The 22,355-nt window shown below is 38.9% G+C and overlaps 2 protein-coding genes across 15 annotated transcripts in view; one reads left to right on the top strand and one right to left on the bottom strand.

Moving 5' to 3' along the window:
* The window catches only part of LOC114052402 (DCN1-like protein 3), a 31,363-nt gene extending 14,765 nt beyond the window's left edge, over positions 1 to 16,598 (bottom strand). For 2 of the 5 annotated variants that reach the window (XM_027874991.1, XM_027874987.1), the window contains exons 1-2: positions 16,483 to 16,598; positions 8,549 to 8,685 (exon numbers count right to left, since the gene is read on the bottom strand). The gene's annotated coding sequence lies outside the window, so the exon portion shown is untranslated. The other 3 variants (XM_027874988.1, XM_027874989.1, XM_027874990.1) reach the window with 3 other exon arrangements.
* Positions 16,599 to 16,747: 149 nt separating this feature from the next.
* LOC114052430 (LYR motif-containing protein 1) overlaps positions 16,748 to 22,355 on the top strand; it is a 40,029-nt gene continuing 34,421 nt past the window's right edge. For 2 of the 10 annotated variants that reach the window (XM_027875032.1, XM_027875026.1), the window contains exon 1: positions 17,015 to 17,140. In XM_027875032.1, the coding sequence (XP_027730833.1) occupies positions 17,135 to 17,140 (6 nt within the window). In that variant the 5' untranslated portion in view covers positions 17,015 to 17,134. Of the gene's footprint in view, positions 16,917 to 17,010; positions 17,170 to 17,306; positions 17,453 to 19,549; positions 19,573 to 22,355 lie in introns of those variants that run through there. The other 8 variants (XM_027875033.1, XM_027875035.1, XM_027875027.1 and 5 more) reach the window with 8 other exon arrangements.

Here is a 22,355-nt window from a genome sequence, read left to right as displayed (position 1 = left end):
ACCCACCTTGTGGCTTAATATCAGGGGGCAGCAAGTTCTGGTCCATGAGACAGATTTAGTCCAAATACCACTTCCAGAGGGCCTATGATTTTACCACAAAAGCCAAAATCTGAGCCAGATGCAAGACTGAAGTGAGGGACATTTGAAAATATTCACTGGGCTAGTCAGTGGACTTGATGAACTCTAGTTAAAACTGTATGTATAAATTTTTTTCTTTAAATGGACCATACAGATATCCCACTTAAGACTCACAGATAACATTAAATTTGAAAAGATCTTGTGGAGATACTCATAAAGGCTCTACTGAGAAAGGAAGAGAGGTACCAAGCGGTGCATTTTACACAGTGGGGAGGCCTCAAGCCCAAAAAAGATGTTTTCTAAAATCACCTAATCTTGGAATTTGAAGGAACGCCACAGGCTACCTAATCTAAGACATATTCAAATAAGTATCCCCTCTACAAAAAAAAATATGACAAATAGTCATCCAGCACTCGCCAGCTCTGTAAAGGATAGACGGAGAAATATTTGAGGCAGGAAAATCAATCTGTTGCAATCTTCTGGGAGAAGGGCCTGATTTAAGGCAGTGGCTATATGAGTAGAAAGAAGTCAGTTGCTACAAGAGATGCTACGGAGGTAGAAATGTCAAGCTTTGTCAACTAACTGGTTACACAAGATAAAGGAGAATGAAGAGGCAAGGATAACACCTAGAAAAATGGGTGGTGCCTTAGAAATAGGAACCTCAGGAGAGGATATGGGTGGAAAGATACCAAGTTCTGCTGAGTTTGAGATGTCTATGCTCACACACACACACACACAAACACAAACACACACACACACTCCTCTCTCTAATGACTAGAACATACCTCTGCCCTCAGCTTATGATGTTTCCCAAACTTCTCATCTATTTTCTTTCACTCTAAGTAGTCTGGAATTATGCTGATGACAATATTACTTCTACTTCTACTTCCATCTTCACAATAGTGCTCTCCACCATGCTTTCCACCTGATTCCTAAATTGTCCCACATGAATACAGCTTCTTAATATACAATGCTTCCTCTCCCTCCTTTTACCTTTCTTGTTTCTGTTGACTAAGTTATGCCCTTCCAGAGCTATATTACAGTCATGGGTATCATTCTAACAAGTACCAGTGACACAAAAAAAGGTCAACTTCATTCAGTGTAGAAATAGAACTAACACCCAAGACTTCCTGACTCACAACTGACTCAATCACAGATTTATCCTAGTAAGCACAGAGCCAATTCAGCCAAAGAGAAGAAATATACTCCCTGAAGTACAGCCTGGTCACTTCTTAAGTGAACTGGTACCAGACATTATTTCTCCATGGTAGAGCTACTCTACACCAGAAGAATTACAGAACTACTGAGTATTTTAATAGGTCCTTTCCTGACTTCAATTTGTAAGAAGCTAGACCTCAATGAGGTATACTGATAGCATCATTTATTCTTATAGGCACCTACTTCACAACTCCCACCATCTTTATACTTCCAAGTTAGAACTCTGTGTCAACTTTTAGTTTTACTAAAGTCTTTAAAAATGTGAAGCCATGAAAGAATATATATTGCACCAACTGAAACACAGTCCTTTTATCTAAGGTGTGTCCTATGAAACTGATCTATTTCTCACCTCATTTCCATTGTAGCCACTGAAATAATTAAAGTCCTATTCGAGTTTTTTGGATATTGAAGATACTGATATCAAACTCATTTGATTATTCTGCTTTAGTGGAAAACATTTCTACTAGTTTTCAACTTGAGGCCAAGAATTTTAAATTCTGTTTTATGACATTTATTTTTTAAATTCTTCATTATGTCATTAGACCTTGGGGTAGAGTAACAGAGATTAAAATATGCAGGTAATTATACTGGAACTGCTCCCAACTCTCCCTCCCATCCCCCCAGCAAGAATGTCTTTTAATTGCTTAAAGTTATGGTGGTGGTTTAAGGGAGGGGTATAAAACAAAATTTGAATGAACTGTGACCAATTTCCTTATTTATTTTCCCATTCTGATTTATTTTAACAGCCACTGATGGTCTGCCACCTAGTGGCCATTGCAATAACTTTTTTGTTGTTGTTTTTTTTTTATAACTTTCTCCAAACAGGTAAGCCTTACTTTAAGAAAAACCAGTATTGTAAGTCTAACTTACATATATTCATAATATAAAATGAATAAGTACTCACCAAATATCATTTTCATCATTTATGCTGTTTTTAACAATTATTAATCTGTCAAAAGTTTTTTTTGTTTTTTTTTAAGGCAATTGGGGTTGAGTGACTTGCCCAGGGTCACACAGCTAGTAAGTGTCAAGTGTTTGGTCTGAGGCTCAATTTGAACTCAGGTCCTCCTGACTTCAGGGCCGGTGCTCTATCCACTGCGCCACCTAGCTGCCCTTTGTCAAAAGTTTTAAAAGAAATGTTATAAATGAGGCAGAAAAATTTAAGACTAAAATGTTGAGCCAGTGTTTATTGATAATGAATCAGAAATGAGGATAAGGCATTATCCAAGCTTAGACCCAATAAAGAGATATTAGAAGATACCTCCCTCAAATTCTTTGCAGAGCTAGAAGTCAATGGATAGAGAACACTGGTTAGTTTCATTTAACTTTTTTGTTCTTCCTCTTTTTTATTCTTTATTATATGGGATGGCTTCCCGGGAGGTGAGGAGAACTATACAGTGGGAAATGTAGGTGATATAAAAACAAAAGACAGCAATAAAAACATTCTTAGAGCATTTCTGAAATTTTCTAACTCAAGGGGATGAAGAATTCCATTTACAAAAATTTATATGTAACTTTCTTGGAAAGGTTACCTTAATCAGTATTGATTAAAGCAAGTTACTTTAATCAGTATTGCATTAGCCACACCTATTCTTTTCATCTAAGAATAAGCAGCAGAAACCTAGCTCATACATGAGTAGTATAGCAGTCATGCCAGCATTACAGCATATGCTCAGAAGTCCAAGGGGAGATGTTCCCCAAGGACATGATATCCAAATTTACTTTCTAAACTGATTCCAAAAGACTAATTTATATAGAATCTCTGGCCTTCATACTACTTTCAGAGAAGGACAAAGAAAGGCTAAAGAAATTTCTTCTTAGACTGTTATCCTGAAACCTACTCTGAAGTGCCAATAATTTTTTAGTGTTCAGATTATTCCTTAACTTATCAGTTCCTAAGGTAATATGAAGAGAACACTACATTTATAAATTCTCTTTCTCCTATACTCTTTAGTCAAAACTAGGAAAATATCCATTCTCTCTTCTCTATGTGAGCTACATGGTCTCCTCTTAACGTAATGCTCCTGCCCTTTAAAGGCCTACCAGCTTTACCTCCTCACCCCCTTTAAGTGTTAAGCAAGATCCCAAAATGTTCATTTGAGGGGAGATTATATAAAACAACAGAATGAGAGCTTCAGAAGTTCGGGCAGGAGTAGGGATGGGGAGGCAGAGAGAAGAAAAGGGGAGAAGTTCAAAGAAAACCTGAATGGCCTCTGGTACTGAACAGCATTCTCTTTGCTCCTATAAATGAGTCACATGTTTAATGCATTTGAAGATGAAGCAAAATAACAGTTACAGTAGGTAAGAGTACTGCTTTTTTTAAAAAAAGATTTAAAGTGTTAAAAGATGAAAGCAAAGTTAATGATAAGCACAGTATGTATTATTCTTCTAGTATTCAATCTCATGTTTGTATGCTATTTCATAAAACTCATTTGATGACAAAGTGGCTTTTAACTTGGAATTAAACATGTATCTTGTTAAGAAGGATAAAGTGAGCTGACTGTCATTCTTCTAGTTCTTCTAAGCAAGACCAAGAAGTGAAGACAACTGACCTGAAATGATGGTTTAGGGAAATCTGGAAGTAAAGTTGTAATTCGGGACCTAGATATCCAAGTAGACCTAAATACTTGCCATGAAAATACAAAGAAACTTTCACCTTGGAGGGCTCACAGGGATGATATTCTCTGCCTGTGCTTTAACCATCTCAAAAAATCAGCTACTGTTCCTCAGCCCTAACTCCAGTGAAAGATTCAGGGTAGAGAACAACTCAAAACACGTGCAACTTTTTTACTCACGTAGGACATTTTATAAATATCACTTCCAGTTTTAGGCTTAAGGCAGAAAAAAAACCAGACAAAATTAGAAACTTACTTTAACACAATACATTGAAGATTATAAGTTGAAGTTGATTACAAATTGCTTGGGAAAACTAGGAGGTGAAGGGGAGAGAATAGATAATGTGACTTCTCCATGAAGTACAAAACAGTGAAAGATTATTTAAACATGGCCATCTTCTACTGATTTAAAAAGAAGTCCCCTTAATCAATGCTAAATGAAATCAAACTGATTTCTCTCATACATATGTCTGAACTGTGGACCAGGGGCAGTAATCCTAGACAAGTGAAATTGTAGTAGTACTTTACAAAGTGGAAAAAGTAATAAACCTATTTTTCAGGCTATTTATAGAAGTAACTTTGAAACTATGCTTCACTTTTAGGAATTAAATTAGTTTTAACACCAAAACTATTAACAAATCGTTAACTGAAGTAGCTCTGGATTTCACACACCAATTTCTGATTAACAAACATTCACATCAAAGCAAAAATCAAAAAGAGACACTGAGAAGGAGGCTTCCTAAGAAGTTAAACACTACAAACAAACAATATAGGAAGGTTCAACACAGACAATGATGACCAGACTGAGAGACCATTCTAAATGGCACTCACTAGTGAACTGTTCAATGCAACAGGCTTATCGAAGGGAAATATAATTACCAAGCAGGACTCAAGCAGAAAGGTAAAATCTTTTCATTGTACCATCTCACTTTCTTTTAAAACCAGACTAAGTATTCAAGGCAGAGAAAAAAATCATTTAGAATGATTCAGTGGAAAAAGTGCTGATTTGGTACCTGGGTGACCATAGCCAAGTCACTTCAATTCTATAGGGTTCAGTTTCCTTATCTGTAAAATGAAGGGGTTGGGCTAATTTACCTTTAAGTTCCCTTTGAGCTCCAAATCTATTCTCTCTTTAGAAAACAAAACAAAACAAAAAACCACTACCAAACTAAAACTTTAAAAACAAAAACCTAGAAATGAACCATCATCAATTTTCCCCCCATAAAGTTCTGACTTGATTTTTTATATGAATGGTAGCTATGATTCCATTATAAAGTAGCAAGAAAACATGTGGCACATTTATTCCCTGGGCACATAAATATTTGTTTCACATGCAAAATGACAATCATGACATAATAAATGCGATTTTCATGAAGTTTTTTTACAATAAACTTTAATAAGCATAATTGAGAAGGAAAATGTGATATTCTTTGACTTAATGCCTATAGAAAGCTTGCTAGCTGTCCAGATCACAGGGTAATAACCAAGGCACCACTATTTATACCCAATGGCAGCTTATCCTAATTGCAGGCCAACTCTCTAGAAACTAAACAAACACCCTCATGGGTTACTAATTTTGCAAAACCAAACTTATAAAATGACAACAATTGTAACACTCCCCACATTGGATAATTTATCTGTTCTTGACAGAATTAACTTCACAAATGAAATGGAAAAAGACAAGTGCCACAATGAAGTGATCCAGCAAGTCCAGTCTTCCCTGAAATTTCCAACCGACTACTTTTTTGAAAGTAGTAGAATTTGTTTGTTTCAACTGAAGTTAATATTTTCAGAATCTGCTAGAACTCATGAAGTACATAATCCAAATAGAAATGTAAGCAAAATCAGAAATGAAAAGTAGAACTTTAATTTTGCATAACAGAGCTTTGATCAAGAGATCCTTATCTACCAATCTCCAACATCTCAGAAAACTTCTTAGCAGAACAGTTGATCTAAATATCAGATGACACTTAATGTGAGATGACAGATCATTACTTTTCAAACTTTAACACACAAGTATAGACCACAATCTGGAAATGTATGACAGTTTCTCATTAAAAGATCATGTCTAGGCATGACATTAAACAAAATGGAAGGGCAAAATTTTGGATTGTGCTATTGATAAGGTGTGACAGAGGCTAAAATAAAAAAGACACTACTTTGTTCTTTTTAAAACTAATCTAAGCAAAGACAACTACCACAATAAAAGTGGCAGTAAGAGAAAAGAGATTGGAAAACATTTTTGTAATATGAAAACACATTACATTTTTATTACAAGAAAACGATTAGCCCTACAGTCTTTCATGCTGAATTAATTACAGAACAAGATTAGCTGAAAAAAGATCAATAAACAAATACACATATAGTGAAATACTACAGTATAAGATCTGCAAAAAAAAATGTTGAAGAAGCAATAGTAATGTTTTAATTAGAAAGTATATTTTTTCATCTGGAAGCAGTAACTCAGTTGAGATTCTGGTTTTTAATCTCAGGGCTAACTAAAAAAGAAACCCTTTCCCACAACAATCTTACATCAGTTCCACTACTACTCATGTCTGCATCTCATCCAAAGTTTTGGGCTACAAGAAACAAAATAAGAAATGAAAAGTAACATTAAATAGAATGAGACTCAGTGTCTTTGGGAGTGGCATGGTGAGGGGCAACATGCCAGCTTGTATTGATCCTTGACTCTTCCAGGATCCTCAATTCAAACTCTTGATTAGGCTCATGATTGCTAGCTGCATGTTCCCTTCTCAGCATGAGCATTTCTTTTTTTCAGTCTCGACTTGTGATTTCACTGGTGTAACTAAGATAGATTGACACCTGCTCTGAAGTTGCTTAGCGCACTGAGAAGTTAAGGACCTTGCCCAGGAACATACAGCCAGAACTCAACTCAGGTCCTCCTGACTCTGAAGCTGGCTCTCTATCCATTATGTCTCTAACTGAGAGGTAGCCACTACATTAAAGGGTGAAGGACAACAGTGATAAATGGAAGTTCTGTTGCAATGAAAAAGTTGCAAAAACAATCTGGAACAGATTTTAATGAATATCTCCAAAAATCATAGGATCTAGTGTTGGTTACTCATTTTAATAACCTATTTACTAACATCTCCTCCAAGAATGCAAAAACAAACTTAAAGTTTGGGTCAATTTGGGTTGGTTTAAGCAATAATATTCATACATTCTGGAACTTTCCTTTTATTAGTCATCATGAAAAAGACTGTTTACTTGGATGTGTCTCTATACTACCTGCTTTGCTAAGCATTAAAGTAATGACACCTTTCTCATATGGCACTTTACAACATAAAGAGTACTCACAATAATCATGAATTATTAACTATTCATATTTATATAGTGTATTAAAATTTACAAAACATTTTCTTCACAAAAACTTGTGAGAAAGGTAGTATCACTTTACAGAAGAGAAAACTGGGGCTCAGAGAGGTTAAATGACCTGCCCATGGTCACTCAGTAAGTAGCTGAAACAGAATTCATACCTGAGTCTTTTGACTCTAAGGCCAGGGCTCATTCTACCACACCAGGCCACATCAAAAAAGTCTCTGTCCTCCAAGAGTATACATTAATGAGCTAACTTCATATGGAAGTAAACCTGTCCCTTTCAACTTACTCGGAGTCAGGCTCTTAGCTTCCTCTGAGAGGGAGTAACAACAATATGGAGCTAGCCAATTGACTCACTATGAAACTGTTAGAGCAGGTAAGACTGATGTTATAGAATCTATCCCGGTATTTACTCCCCAAAACATCACATGGTTATGTCCAACTAACTATGTCCCCTGGATCAGTTTTCCATGCCCAGCAACCTATCTCCCAACACCCTTGTTCAAATTCTATAAGGCCTTGTAATAAAGGTCCTGTGTGAATTTTTCATCTCCACAAAGAACTGGAAATGCACAGTAAGTTTCAATTAGTCACTTACACACATTTAAGATGCCTAGTGGGCAGGGTTTTACCTTCAAACCATTAACAACTGGAGCCCATTGGGTACATACTACTGCATTACATAACTATGAAACATGATAAAACACAAAGCCAGCAGAATACCTTATAAAAGCTGACAACCAGGGACAGCTAGGTGGCGCAGTGGATAGAGCATCAGCCCTGAAGTCAGGAGGAACTGAGTTCAAATCCAGCCTCAGACCAAACACTTGACATGTACTAGCTGTGTGACCTTGGGCAAGTCACTTAACCCTGATTGCCTCACATGCACACAAAAAAAGCTGACAACCTATGATGTGTTACTGGGAACACCTCACCAGATTACTATTCAACCAAGGCCCTTTCAGAGTTATTTAGAAGCAAAAGTGTGTCCCTGATAATGGTGTAAATAAGTTTAGCAGCTAGGACAGCAAAACATAGAGCTAGGACCTCTTGAAGTTCCACCAGGAGGTGAAGAAATGATCAAATTTTGGGATGCCTTCCAATACTGATTTCAAGTTTTGGAGCTTGCGCTTTGGAACCTGAAGCTCATTCAGTCTGTAGCATCTGGACGAGTAGATTGAAACAAATCAGAGTAGATGTCCACCATCCAAATCAAATTTGAAGAGTATTAAGGATATTAAAAGAATAGCTTCCTTCTTTCCCCTGTTCCCCATCCTACCCTCTTAAAACCTACTTACTTTTCTCTTAGAAGCCACTTTGTTGAGTGATATCTAATCACTAATTATGGTGACTATGGTTGTCACCAGGTCAGCACATGCTGGGTGTCTGCAGCACTAGTTGGAACTCTGACCCTACTGAGCAGAACCAAGGGCACCTGTTAAAACAAAAATAAAGAGAGAAAGGGAAGTTATAACTAATGAGTTAACTAATCACAGTATGACTGCCCATGAGCAAGTCAAGCAGTTTGTGATTTTTAAGAAATAAAAACTTCATTGTCTTAAATTTATTCACAATAAAGCTACAAAGATGTGGTACTTAGTTCTTATATTCCAGCAGAATATAAGAATAAAGTTGTATACATACATATGAGTATATACATTTTTCTATGAAATAACTTCTCTGGAGGAGAGAGAAGCCAACAGTACATTTTTAAAATGTACTTTTCATTCAGGGCAGGTCACACTGAACCAACAACAGTCATACCTAGTGTTAGCACCACAAAGTGCTCAAACCTAAGTTACAATTTAGATTCAGAAACATTTCATTCACTAGTATTTATTGAATTTACTATTACTTAGTACTGAAGCAACAGTCAGTAAATATTATTGCTTCAGTACTAAGTCATAGAACCCAGAAACAAAGATCTCTGAAAAATTAGATGACCTCTCCTAACCATTAAGTCCTGATTAACCAGTCAGTCTTGAAGATCAACCTAGTCAACCACAAGACTGGAAGTTGTCTTTCCTCCCCATGGCTCAAAGGCATTTCAACTCTAAAAGGGGACATAGTTTGTGTTCACTTACAAGTCCTACCCTCTATGCTCAGTTAAAGAGCATCCACCAACAACCTTTTACCTGACCCTTCCCAGTATCAGCCATCACACTCCTCTTCCACACCCCTACCTCTCAGTAACATTTTCCGCCATTCCCCCTTTCATTATTTACTGCTGACCTTAAGACTTGAGAGAAATAACAATAGGTTCTGCAGAAAGATAATCTACTAAAAAAAAAATCTACTAGATTGTAAACTCCATATGAATAAGGATAATGATAACACAGACCTTTTTCACTTTTATAGTCCCTTCCTGGCTCCCATCATCCAGCATTGTGTAATAGGTGCCTAATAAATATTTGTTGAATTGCAAAGACTGGCAACCCCAAGTTAGGCTCTTTTCTACTGTGAGTAAAACATGCTGACTTCATCTTTTCAAAAAGACAGTACATATCTGATCAGACAATTAACTACTTGCTTCAAAGGAAAACCACTTTATGGGAAAGATAGCCCTAGAAATCATTCACTTAAAGATTCAGTCTATTTCATCCAAGGAACATTATCCAGTGTCATTCTTTATTACCAAACTGTTCCTCTGCTTAAAAGGAGCAAAATATTACCATAGCTGGGAAAATGGTTGTATCAAATGGCCTAGGCCAGGGGTGGGGAACCTGCGGCCTTGAGACCAGAGGCCTAGGCTTCATTTCACATCAGAGTGCACAGAGAAGCTAAGCAAAACGCAGCTCTCTGAACAACATCCCCTGCTTTAAACCTACTCTGCTAACTCTACAATGTCATATGTCTCTCCATTTAGACCACATTCATATGACTACATATATAATTCAGATATAAGGGAAGGTCACTGAGAAGAGACACTGAGTCTGAGCATTTTAAAATAATATTCTCTGTAGCTTTCCAATTAACTTCACTTAAGAACGTGAAATAATGCCTTAATTCCTAATTAATATAATCTAGTTGTTCATCTTCCCCCAAATTTTGTAAATATTTAGAACATTTCTCTCTCATTTACAACCTAAACATTTGTTCCATTGTCAAAGAAGATAATTGTCTCGTCATGTGAAATAATCACTTTTTTTTTTTTTTTTACATATTACAAAAGGCCTTTACCTCCAAAACATTTATGGGAACTGACAAATTCCAAAATAAAGAATCAAAATTTAGCAAGGTAGGAATAAACAGGAAACCAGAAGCCTGGAAGAAGTTTATGGGCAAAATTTAAGTATCTATTTTTCCTTCTTCCTAAACTGTATATATAGGAAATGCAATCAACATTATAAAAGCTGTGACTCAAGGCCTGTATAGACTCAAAATGATAGGTCACATACCATCCCACTTTAGGCAAACAATGCACACCCAGCCAAAAACATTCATTAATTGCAGAGAGCTAAAAGCTACCACAACTCTGCTATCTTGACACAAAGATGATGCACTACTAGATGAGGAGGTATTTAAAATACATTAACAATCAGTACATACAATCAGGTGGGCTGACTAGCAGAACACAGTAGCAGTAAAGTATTAAACACTAGTGAAAAAGTACAAGTGCTAAATACTAACTACATAAAAATGTTGTCTAATCTCACTCAAGTCTGGTACCAAGCTTGGAATGGGCCTACAACAGAAAACAGTAGAATGAATTTATGATCACAGTGATCCTAGAGTCGAAATCTTGAAGAAAATAGATGAAATAGATGGACAGAATTCACAGGGTTGTAAGATCAAGGTTCCTTAGGCAATGCTGCAATTCAATCCAAAATAACACAATATGGCAAGGCTAAAGCACTGGACAGTGTAGCTGAATAAGTAGAGTCAAAGCCTTTAAAAGGAAGAATGGGTCATTAACACAAGCTCAACCTTCTCAAGTAATCAAAGTAGCATCAGGGTAGCGGTAGATGGTGGTCACAAGCACTTTACTCAGTAACAACTAAAGAGTAGCTTTATATTTCATCTCTGCAGAACAAGGATGCTAGAGGTGTTTCCTTTCAGCTAAACTCACATCTATGCACAATCCTAAAGAGCTTCCTCTCCTCCCAGTATCTTCTCAGTTAGGTGTATATGATTCCAGGCTAAATTTTGGGAACTTTCAAACTACCACTTCACCACTGAAATAAATTTTGGTGTAAGCCTTATTTTGTAATTATTGACTAACTGGACCCAACTTGCGATTTCACTGGTATAAGGACTTCCCAATAGTAAACTTCCTCTATATCAAGGTATATAAGCCCTGCAAGTTATATAGCTTAGGGCACAGAGAAACTAAGCAATTTGCTCAAATCACAAAGCTAATACATATTAAGGGTGGGCCTCTTCCATATTCCAAAGTAAGCTCTATCTACTCTACCACACTACCTGGGAGCTACTAATTAAGATATCAAATAATATAAGACAACTGACTTCCCTGCCCATCACTGCCTCCAAAAAAGAAAAAAAGTGTTCTTCTTACCTACCACTTGGGAAGAACAACATGAGAACTGACTGGTTCAAGTTTTGCACTGAAGAAACGGCTGCTTATATAAACATTCTGTTATGTTGTACAAAAGGCTATTGAACATTTTCACGAATTTCATGGAGAACTGGTACTCAACTAGTTAGCTCAACATCAGTAAACAAATACATAGAGGTAATTGTAAGTTATCAAGAGACAGGGTAACAGGAGTTACCATGTAATTACCATTGTTTCATCTGAGTTACCATGTCCTCACCTCAAAACAACCAACAGTCAGTAAGCAATTAACTCTCCTTGCCACAGCATGTAAATCAAAAACAACATCAAAATCAGATTAAATTTTAAGTCATCTGATGAAATTTAAAACCACTTAATCACAACTCCAATAGTCCAGTGGCCTAAACTGCCCTGTTGAGTCTCCCATTACTTCAAGAATTTTTGGGGGTTTTTTTGTTTTTGGTTTTTTTTTTTTCCCCAGAAGGCCCCCAGAGTTTAAGAAACATATCCATTGGCAACTTGGACAGAAAATAAAAACTTGGAATTAAAATTCATGTAGATAGGTGCAAGGTTCATTTCTAAAACACAACTAACCAATTTAGATACCACTGGCTTCAGTATCTAACACTTTTTTCCACTTTTTTTAATGTGAAAGAAAAAAAGCCACCAGTCTCTAAAGTGACTGATGAAATTTCAACCCACAGGATATTTTCATACTTGAGTTATAATAAACCATTGAAATAAGGATGAATAGTGGAAAGCCTGACAGCCCACTGGAAAGAGCATTTTAAGTGCATCATTAGCATATAGAGTAAGTCAAAATTCTTTAACCTGGGCCAAAGCCAAAAAAGCCATATCAATACAAATTCTCCACTTCTCAGAATGACCTACTCTATGGAACAAGGGGGGAAAAACTGAATTGTTTGCATGGTATTAATTATTCACTTTTGTAATTTGCAAGGTAATATGTGTATATATATATTCATTAGATTCAGCAAAGACTCATACTCCTCCTGTCATCCAAAAGGTTTTCGTGCTTGGGACAATCTGGAGCTTCTGGCATATAATCAGTAAAACCTACCAAAATAATAGCACTTGAAAATGGTACACAATTTCCGAAACACTAAAAGGTTTAAATGAGCATTTGTGATATTCTGTGTGATGGTACAAATACCTAAACAACATTTGTACTTTTCAGCATTCTACAGGGCAACAGACCATTATACCCCAGAATACTTTTCACCGTTTTTTTTTTTAATACTTGAAAGATCCAATGAGTGAGTTACTCCTGCTACAGAGGTATCAAAATCTCTCAAATCAGACATCTTTACAACTAATAGAAAAATTCATCATTAAAGAGCCAAGCTCGTAAGGAGCCTCTCTAAACCCAGCTATGCTGTTATTGTCAGGACAAACATTTGGTGGTGGGGGTCTCTACCTGAAGCCTTTCAGCTTTGTAGGAAATGTCACAGTCCATGCTCCTATGGCACAGCTTTTGAGAAAGCAGAAGCACCTCCACTGCATAAGGTATTGAGAGAAGGCCTCCAGTGAAGATATGTTTCAAAGATAAGAGATACGTAATTCCAATTACATGTCTCTGTACTTTAGTTCAATAAGAAGGATCATAGAAGCCTCTTTTTAATGGACTGTTTTGTTGAGCCCAAAACATAAAGTTATGAGAAATTAGTGATCTCAAAAGGAAAAGGTAGATATCTGGCTAATAGTTTCATATGGTCAAAAGAATGGTATTCAAGAGGTTAAGTGTCATGGGTTCCAATGATAACTAGTAATAATAGCTGGCTTTTATATAGCTCTTTAAGGCCTATGAAGTTCTTTACATAGATTATCTCACTTGTTCAGTGGCTACTACTGGTATTCTTAACCCCATTTTACAGATAGGCTCAAATGGGGTTAAATAACTTGTCCACAATGACACAACTAGCAAGTGTAGCAGGCAGAATTCAAACCTAGGTGTTCTTCACTCCAAGTCCCACATACTATATACCATGTTGCCTTTCTAGCTCAAGCCCCAAACTGGGCAATTAACTTTGCTCTTCCACTGACACAGTTTGGACCTCTAGCACAGGTGATTCATTTCCTAAAAGATCTCCTTTAGTCAGTGGTATGCTGGTAAATGTTTAACAACCAGTTCTCTTGTGGGGGAAAAATGTACTCACAACACACTTCTAAATTTAATCTGCAATACTAACATTTTCTCTATCACTTTAAGTCTAAAACAATCAATCAAGCCCTGATTTGTATCATTTGCCAATTTCCAAGGTGTAAATGTTCTTACATTGAGTCCAAGCTTGCTCCAGCACATCCCTGCCTTTAATCCAGCAGAATACTGAAACATATGTGTTGCCTAGGTATTATGTCCCTCAGTTACAAAGGTGCCTGGTGAAGACTATGAGACTGTGTCAACACTGAACCATTCTCATTCCAAAAAGAAAGCCAATTCTTGGAGCACCAATCTTCTTGATGATAAGTCAGTAGTGCCATCTTTCTATACTTTATAAGTATTTTAAAACAGCACATATTACTTGGAAAAATACTATTACAAAATTATACAATAGCTGTCAAGAATTCCTATACTAGGAGGCATATCGGTTTTTCATAATTTAAAATAGCAGCAAATTCTATATAAACACCTGACTTAACAAAAAGACTATATAAATTAACATCCTACTGAATTTTAATTATGAAGAATGGAAGACTCATCAGCTACAAAAAACCAAGGTGACTTCTACTTCTAACTTAACCCTCATCAAAGGATTAGTCTCTGATAACAGTCCAAAACAGTCCAAAAGAAAAAATTAATTAAAAGTCAAAAAGCCTGTCTGAGCAATGATGGAGTATAATGGAAATATATAAGAGAACTTGTCACATTTCACTATCCTGACTGCTTATTTATTTTATCCAGACTAAACAAAACACTCTATATTCACATAAATTATGGTTCAAACCCCTCCTCCAGATTTCTGTCATTCCTTTGCCATGTTTCTTCACAGTATCTAATACAGTACTTTATGACTAGAGGCACAATACTATTATAGCTACAAAAACCTTTGTGACTTGATTTGGGGGTAGGATCCCCTTCATCAGGAAGATATTATACATAGATGTAGATTAAAAAAAAATATGGTGCCCAAGTCCTATAACAGAAGCATATAGTTAAATGGATAAATGTTTCAATCAAAATAGCAAGAAGTTTGGCCACAGATTCTTAAAGTCTTCCAAAAACACAGTTCATATTTCCAGATGAATACAATGTTAGTGTCAAAATAGGAATTTTTAAATAGTTGAGGCTAGCACCTCACTCCAAAATCCAAATGAAGGCACTACATCCTCATTTATTTTCTCTTTAATACAGTAAGATACCAACAGAAGCCTTTACATCTATTTTTTATTTTCACATAAGTTAGCGCTTCCCCTCTCCAAAACAAAACCAGATTTAAGATTAGCTATGTACACATCTAAATAAATAAAATTTTAAAAAATCAGCATATGCTCTATGTGCCTTAAAAGTCTTGTGTGCCAAACACATTAAAAAAAAATAACGAGCTGTTGTCCAATTGTGGAAACAAAAAAAGTAATATGGGGTTTTCTGCTCTCTGAAGTGCATCACCAAGTGTGGGTGGAGAGAAAGAGAATCTAGAATTAGAAAAACACCAAATCATTCTAGAAATAATTGACAAGGTGTAAATTCTTCATATACAAAGTATTTAGACCAGACTTTGATTATTGGACTAAGATGCCACTTAAATCCTTGCACGGGATAAGGAATCACCCTAACTCTGAAACCTTGAGGTCAGATTTTTTCCAAATGAATAAGTATTCATTATAATCTGAAGCAATTAGGCACTGAGTGATGCTCCCTGTGTGACTGAGCTTATGACCGCTGGTACAAAGCTTGCAGTTCTGAGTGATTAAAACCAAAGGCTAAACACCAAATTTGAAAAAGGTTGACTACTGGCACCAGGCTAACAGTGTCATTTTATAAAATAATAACGATAGTCACCCAGACACATTAGCTAGGATCATGGGATCATAGTGGAAAAGAATGGGAATGGAAAAAAAAAAGCCGACATAATATTTGTCACCACATCTCATTTCCTACACAGGATATAGGCAAAGACTCCAGTCCCATTATCCTAGGCACAGATGTTTATCATTTACTGCAAAGGTGCTGAGAGGCCTTCGGGTCCAAGCTCCTTAACACTAGGAACAGCTTACGAATAGAGTTCGGAGGTGGGGAGGAGGTCGAGACTGGAGAATTCATCCACCCCCACCCCCCACTGAGGCACAGACCCCAATGCTCTTACCTGGGGCACATTTATCCCGCAGCTCCAGTTCCCTGACACACACCCCACCCCAAATGGTCCCGTCCCCCTTTCCCCATCCCCCCCACCCCGCCCAAAGCCTTAGGGTGGGGGCTGGTGGGGGTAATCTGAAGAAGGGGATGAGTAAAAGGTAAGTTTCCCGAGCACCAGGTGACTAGACACAACGCTCTCCTCACAGCCACCTCCAGGGTGAACAGTTCGGACCAGTCGTCGACCCATTTCCCCACCCCATACCCGCCCCCCCCCTCAGCTTTACCTCACTACTCCCCCTCCTCACTCCACCCAACTCACAGCTGCTCCTGAGGCTCCTCCAGCCCAGCCAGCCAAACCCTTTCTGGAAACGACGGCAGCCCGGAGGGTCCAAACCACCTACCATCTCCGCTCGCGTTCCAGTTCCCCACACCACCGCCGCCGCCGCCTCCTCCTCTTCCAACACCGCAGCCGCCTCCTCCTCATCTGCAACACCACCAGCGGCGGTCGCCCGGAGGCCCCGCCTCCTCCATCTCCTCCTGCATCATCACTTCCGGTAACCCCGCGGCTCTGGGAGGGAGGGCCAAGGGAGCAAGAGGGCGGACTGCGGAGTGACGCACGCAGAAACGTGCGAAGCCGTCGCCAAGTAAGGGCAACGGCCCGACCTTCTCACCTCCTCTACCCCGCGGGGGAGCGGGTAGAGAGGAAATCGCCTAGGCGGAACTGGGCCGAACCACAGCGTGGTTAGGTGGGAGCAAACAGGAGACGGGTAGTGGGATAAAGAAAAGAGAAGGGAGGTGAAGAGATTGACCGTATTTTTAGCGGATACGCCGAAAGGTAAATTTCGGGGCGGGTTGAGGTCTGAGACTCAAGCTTCCTCTTTCTATTAATGATGCTCCCCACCTATGTTTCCTCAGGTGGTTCGGTCCGACCTGGCGTACAGGGCCAGACCCCTCTCTGTCCTCATCGGTTCCACAGGACTCCCGACACTCCCTTCTCTCCTCCGCACTGTTGGGGGGGGGGCAGGCGTGATGGACACAGTGTGAGCCTAAGAGATGAAGGTGGTCTACTCTGGGCGATGGAGAGCGCGGTTGGCTCGCTAGGGTTGGAGGCAGGGAGTGGGGAGGAAGCCGTGGCTTGGTGCGGCGTTGCTAGGATACGTGGTGGTGTGTCCTGCCCCTCCCCCTAAATCCCTAGTGGCCCGTGGGCTCGGGCTCCCCTCGTATGAGTCACGGCCGCCATTTCCCCGGGGCCATTTACCTGCGTTGATTTAATCCAACCGAACACCCCTTGTGAGGGTGGGGGTGGGGAGGCGGAGGTATCTCACCCTGGCGTCGGACCTCCAATTTTCTTCCTCATTCTTCGCCTCGTAGGTGCGGGACATTGGGTATTAGAGACACTTGAGAGAAGTGACGTGAGCGGCTGCCCTCCGGGAGCTTCCACTCCACGGAGGGATTGTGGCTTTGTACTGTATATATTCTCTTGATGAATAATATATTACTAGGCGGGGAGTGATGGGGGAGGGGTTAACCAAGCACTAGAAGTTAATGGGACACTGGAGGAATAACTTTATACTGAGAAGCCTCAGGAATGGTTTGGGGAGCGAGTCGCACCTGGCCGGGCCTTGTAGGGAGAGAAGGAATTCAACTGGGTGGAGACTGGGAATGCATCCCAATTGTGTGTAATTGGGAAAGCACAGTTTCAGTTCTGCCCTCCAGGAGGTTACAGGCCACTGCGGGATGCAGAGGTCAGCAGGATACACACAGTATATTACAACATTGGGAATGATGTTGAGTGCCTTCAATCGTGTCCGACTTTTCGTGACCCATTTGGGGTTTTCTTGGCAAAGATACAGGAGTTATTTGCCATTTCTTTCTCCAGCTCATTTTATAGATGAAGAAACTGAGGTAAACAGGGTCAAGTGACTCGCCCAGGTCACACAGCTAGGAAGTGACTGAGATTGAATTTGCACTCGGGTCTTCCAGAGTCCCGATGCAGCAGCTTAGTTTCTCTTGGGAGTGATGGAGAGTGGAGAATGAAAGAAGCAAAATGCTTCTTTCAGAATTTTAGGGAAGGCCACACCTAAGTTGAGCCTTGTAGGGAGAGGGAATTCTACTGATTGGAGAATAAGAGTGCATCCCACTTGTGTGGAATTTGGAAAGTACAGTCTCAGTTCTGCCCTCCAGGAGTTTACAGGCTGTTGGAGATGGGAAGTGGGGAAGGTAGCAAAATATACAGGTATGTTACAAGGTTGGAAATAATGGGGGGGGGGGGTCCGGGAATGAAAGATTCAGACAAAGTGTTTTAGGCAAGGTGAGGGTTTGTGAAGGTCACACCAGAGTTGAGCCTTGAAGGGAAGGAAAGAAGGAATTCAACTGGCGGGAGAATCACAATTGTGTAGAATTTGGAAAGTACAACCTGTCTCCAAAGGCAAGTAGACAGGCATTTATCAAGCACCTTCACTGTGCTAAGTGCTGAGAATACAAAGGAAAATAATAAAACAGCCCCAGTTCTGGAAGCTCAGGGTCTCATCAGGGAGACAAGGAACAAACAAGATATATACAGTATAAACTGCAGATGGTCTACAGAGGGAAGACATTAGTATTAAAGAGGATAAGAAAAGGCTTCTTATAAGAAGTTGGGATTTTAGCTGGTACTTTAAAGAAGCCAGGGAAACCAGGAAAGGAGACAGGAGGGGAAAGCATTCCAGGCTGGGGGGGACAGCCAATGAAAATGCACGAAATCAGGAGATGGAGTGTCTTGTGTCCAAGAAAGTGTAAGAAGGCCAATGTCACTAGATCACAGAGTGTATGGGACTTGTACATTAGGAAGATAGATTTTGATGAGATTCAGTTGGAAGGGGGAGAATGGGAAAGGGAGGAAGATTGCAGATTGGAAGAACAATAGAAGGCTGTTATAATAGTCTAATTGAAAAATGAGCACCCCTAAACTAGAATCCTAAAATCTTAGTACTGTGGAGATCATCCAGGCCAGGATGATCTTAACCTTTTTTGTTTCTTGTACCCCTTTTGGCCATCTGGTGAAACTTACAGAACGCTTTTCAAATATTTTTAAATGCATACAGTAAGAGATATAAGAATACAAAGGAAACCAGTTATGTTGAAGTATAATTATTACATTAAAAAAAAAGTTCCTGGACCCCAGATTAAACCCTTGTAGGGTGATCCCTTCATAAGGAAAATTAGACTATGAGAGGGCTTGTGACTTGCATCACACAGATAATGAAAGAATCAGAATTTGAACCCAGATCTTTTGGGGGGGGGGGGAATTGGGATTAAGTGACTTGCCCAGGGTCACACAGCTAGTAAGTGTCAGGTGTTTGGTCTGAGGCCGGATTTGAACTCAGGTCCATCCTAACTTCAGGGCCGGTCCTCTCTCCACTGTGCTACCTAGCTGCCCCCTAACCCAGATCTTTTGACTGCAGATCTATAAACAGGATGAAGAAGATGGCATAGATGTGAGGAATGTGGAGGTAAGATTGGACAATGTTTGGCAACTGATTGGGAATAGAAGATGAGGGAGAAGGGAAGAATTTTAGGTGACTTACATCTTCAAAAGTTTCATTCTTCCAAGGTAACTGGAAAAATGGTACCATACCAACAGAAATAAGAAAGTTCAGAGCAGGAACAGTTTTGGGGAGAAAAGATGAGTTCAGAGTTCAGTTTTGAGCACATAAAGCTTGAGGGGCCATGGTGCAGCACATCCAAAGAGAGATATCCAGAAGGCATTTGTAAAATATGAGGGCAGGTCAGGAGAGTGATTGGACTGAATATTTTAGATGGTCTTGACTGGAAACTTTAATTTGGTTCTCTTCCATCCCCTACAGTCACAATTCTAGACTCCCCAGGAGCTGAAGCCAGTGTATACACTGAGGGAGATTCCAAGACTTCATCCTATGGGCCTAGTCTAGGAATGGCCACAGCACTGTTTATTCCTAGAGGTAGAATACTTTAGTTCATCTGTCAACTAGAAATCAAGAGGCCAGTGCTGTTTTACTGGTGTTGCTAGTTAGTGATTTAATTTTTGATCCTATTCGTTCTCTATAGATTGAGAGTTGTGATAGCAGGTCCTGCTTTTTCTATTTGTCGGTGATATGATGAATCTAATGGAATAATAGACAAAGCTATCTATACTCATTGCTTGCTTCCTCACTGTTCATTCCTTAACTCCTTGGTAAGCTAAGGTTTCTAACCCCACTTTTGCATAGGATAAAGTGCTGTCCCTTTACAATGACAATTTTTTGAATTCTTACGTCCCTTCAAGCTTCAATCTGAGAGGCCCCTCATCTCCTCCGCTTCTTAATTTTTTCCCCAATTATAATTGCTCTTCCTTTCACTGCCTCATACTTTGTATTTATTTAGAATTTATTTTGTATTAACTTTGTGTGTTTGTGTTATTTCCACTCCATAGAATGCTCCTTGAAGTCAGGAAGTTGTTTTCCTTGCATCCCCACCATTGGGCTGTGCCTTGCACATAGTAGGCACTTAAATGTTTGTTTAGGGTGAACATGGCACTTGGAAACTTTGGCCCCTAGGGGGAGGAGGCAGCAGAATCCTCTCATTGAACAATTAAATTCAGCCTCATAGCCCATGAGAACATTGTTGTCCTGTTGGTACCACCTGTGACAATACTGTGAGAGTCCAGGAAAGACAGTTTGGTGCTTCCTGTCGGTCAGTAGCAAGGCTCATCAGGTGGTGATTTATGGTCAGTCTGTATGTGTCTTTATCATCATGTGGCAGACAGAACTCACTTAAAATGCATTTAGTGAATCAAACATGTTTGGAATTTATAAGCTAATTTTAAGGAATCTATTTGAAATGGCAGAAACTATGTAATCCCTCAGCTGTATTAGAAAGTTGAGTTGACTGCTAAAAAAAAGTCCTAACTCTAGTATCTAGTAACTTTGTTAGACAAATCATTGCAAATGAATTATATTAGTGTTTGTACTTCCTATCTATATTTCCTAGATTTCATAGAAAGCCTTTCTTATGTGACCAGTATTAATTATATGCTGTAAATCACAGTACATTTCTTTAGTTCTGAAGTGAATGGGTTTGATCTTTAACTTTGACCTAGCTTTCATCTGTTGATGGCTAATTCCGTATTCTATTCAGGATAACTTTTCACACCTGACTGCTGCTTTTTCTTTCCTGTAATGTTCCATTATGGAAAATAACAACTCCATTTATTTTGAATCTGGGACCTAGGTGCTGTTTTAATTTCAGTTTCTCTCTCTGGGAAGATCAGCTACTGTCATGGTTACAGTAGCCTGATTGGAGAACTCCCCAGTATATGCATAGTCCTTTGCGTGTAGTAGAGAAATCCATAACAGTGAAACTGGTCCATTTATTTGCTATGGTTGAGATGTATCTTTTGAGAAAATTCCTAGGTAATAATAGTCCCATTCCTATTTCATGTTTGAGAACTGTTATAAAGGACCTGTGTTTTTTTTTTTTAATTTGAAGTAGAAAAGCAAACAAGATGTGTTTACAAGATGTTTTTTTTTCTTTTTTTTACATTAGGTTCCCAACATTTACTCCTTCCAGTTGCCTTTTGCATAGCCAGACATACTCTTACATAAAATAATCGTGGCATAAACAAGGATATCATACTTTTCCCCATTATTTGTACAGCAAATATACAACATGAAATTTCCCTTTTTAGTTTATGATAACCAAGATCTGTCTGCTGCAGTAAATAGAAAGTCCAGTCCCAAAGGTAGGAGAAAGGGGAAGTATAGGTGGCATAGATTAATAAAACTCACTGCTTTTTCTATGCACATATTTGTGAGTGTGTGTGTGCTCATGCTTAAGGACTGAAATTAATATGATCTCTCTGTTCACCAGAAAGAAGGGAGCAGCATACATTTGGAAAAAAGGAATACACAGAGATGAATGGGAGGAAGAGATAAAGAAGAATAGGAATGGAAGCATGGTGATACATTTGGTGTTGGCAAACTATAATATTTCCAGTAAGAATGGGGAACTGTTGTATGTAGATAAGCTCGGTGTCTAGCTGAGAGTTACTCACCCTGAAGAACAATAGAACTCTACTGTATGGGTATTATTAGTGATCAGAGAACAACAGCTTTGGTATAGCTTGGTAACACCTCCAAACAGTAAATTCACTAGCAAGCAACAGATTCCTCTTGCCCTTATGAGAAGTTAGACAAATCTCAGATAAAGAGGAGTTACCTACTTCAACTAGCAGATACTTACAACAGTTCCTTAAAGTTGTGAAGAAAATGAGGAGGTA

This window comes from Vombatus ursinus, unplaced genomic scaffold (assembly GCF_900497805.2).
Source record: "Vombatus ursinus unplaced genomic scaffold, bare-nosed wombat genome assembly UNPS02014807.1, whole genome shotgun sequence".
Classification (NCBI taxonomy): Eukaryota; Metazoa; Chordata; class Mammalia; order Diprotodontia; family Vombatidae; genus Vombatus; species Vombatus ursinus.
This window is presented reverse-complemented; position numbering and strand designations above follow the sequence as displayed.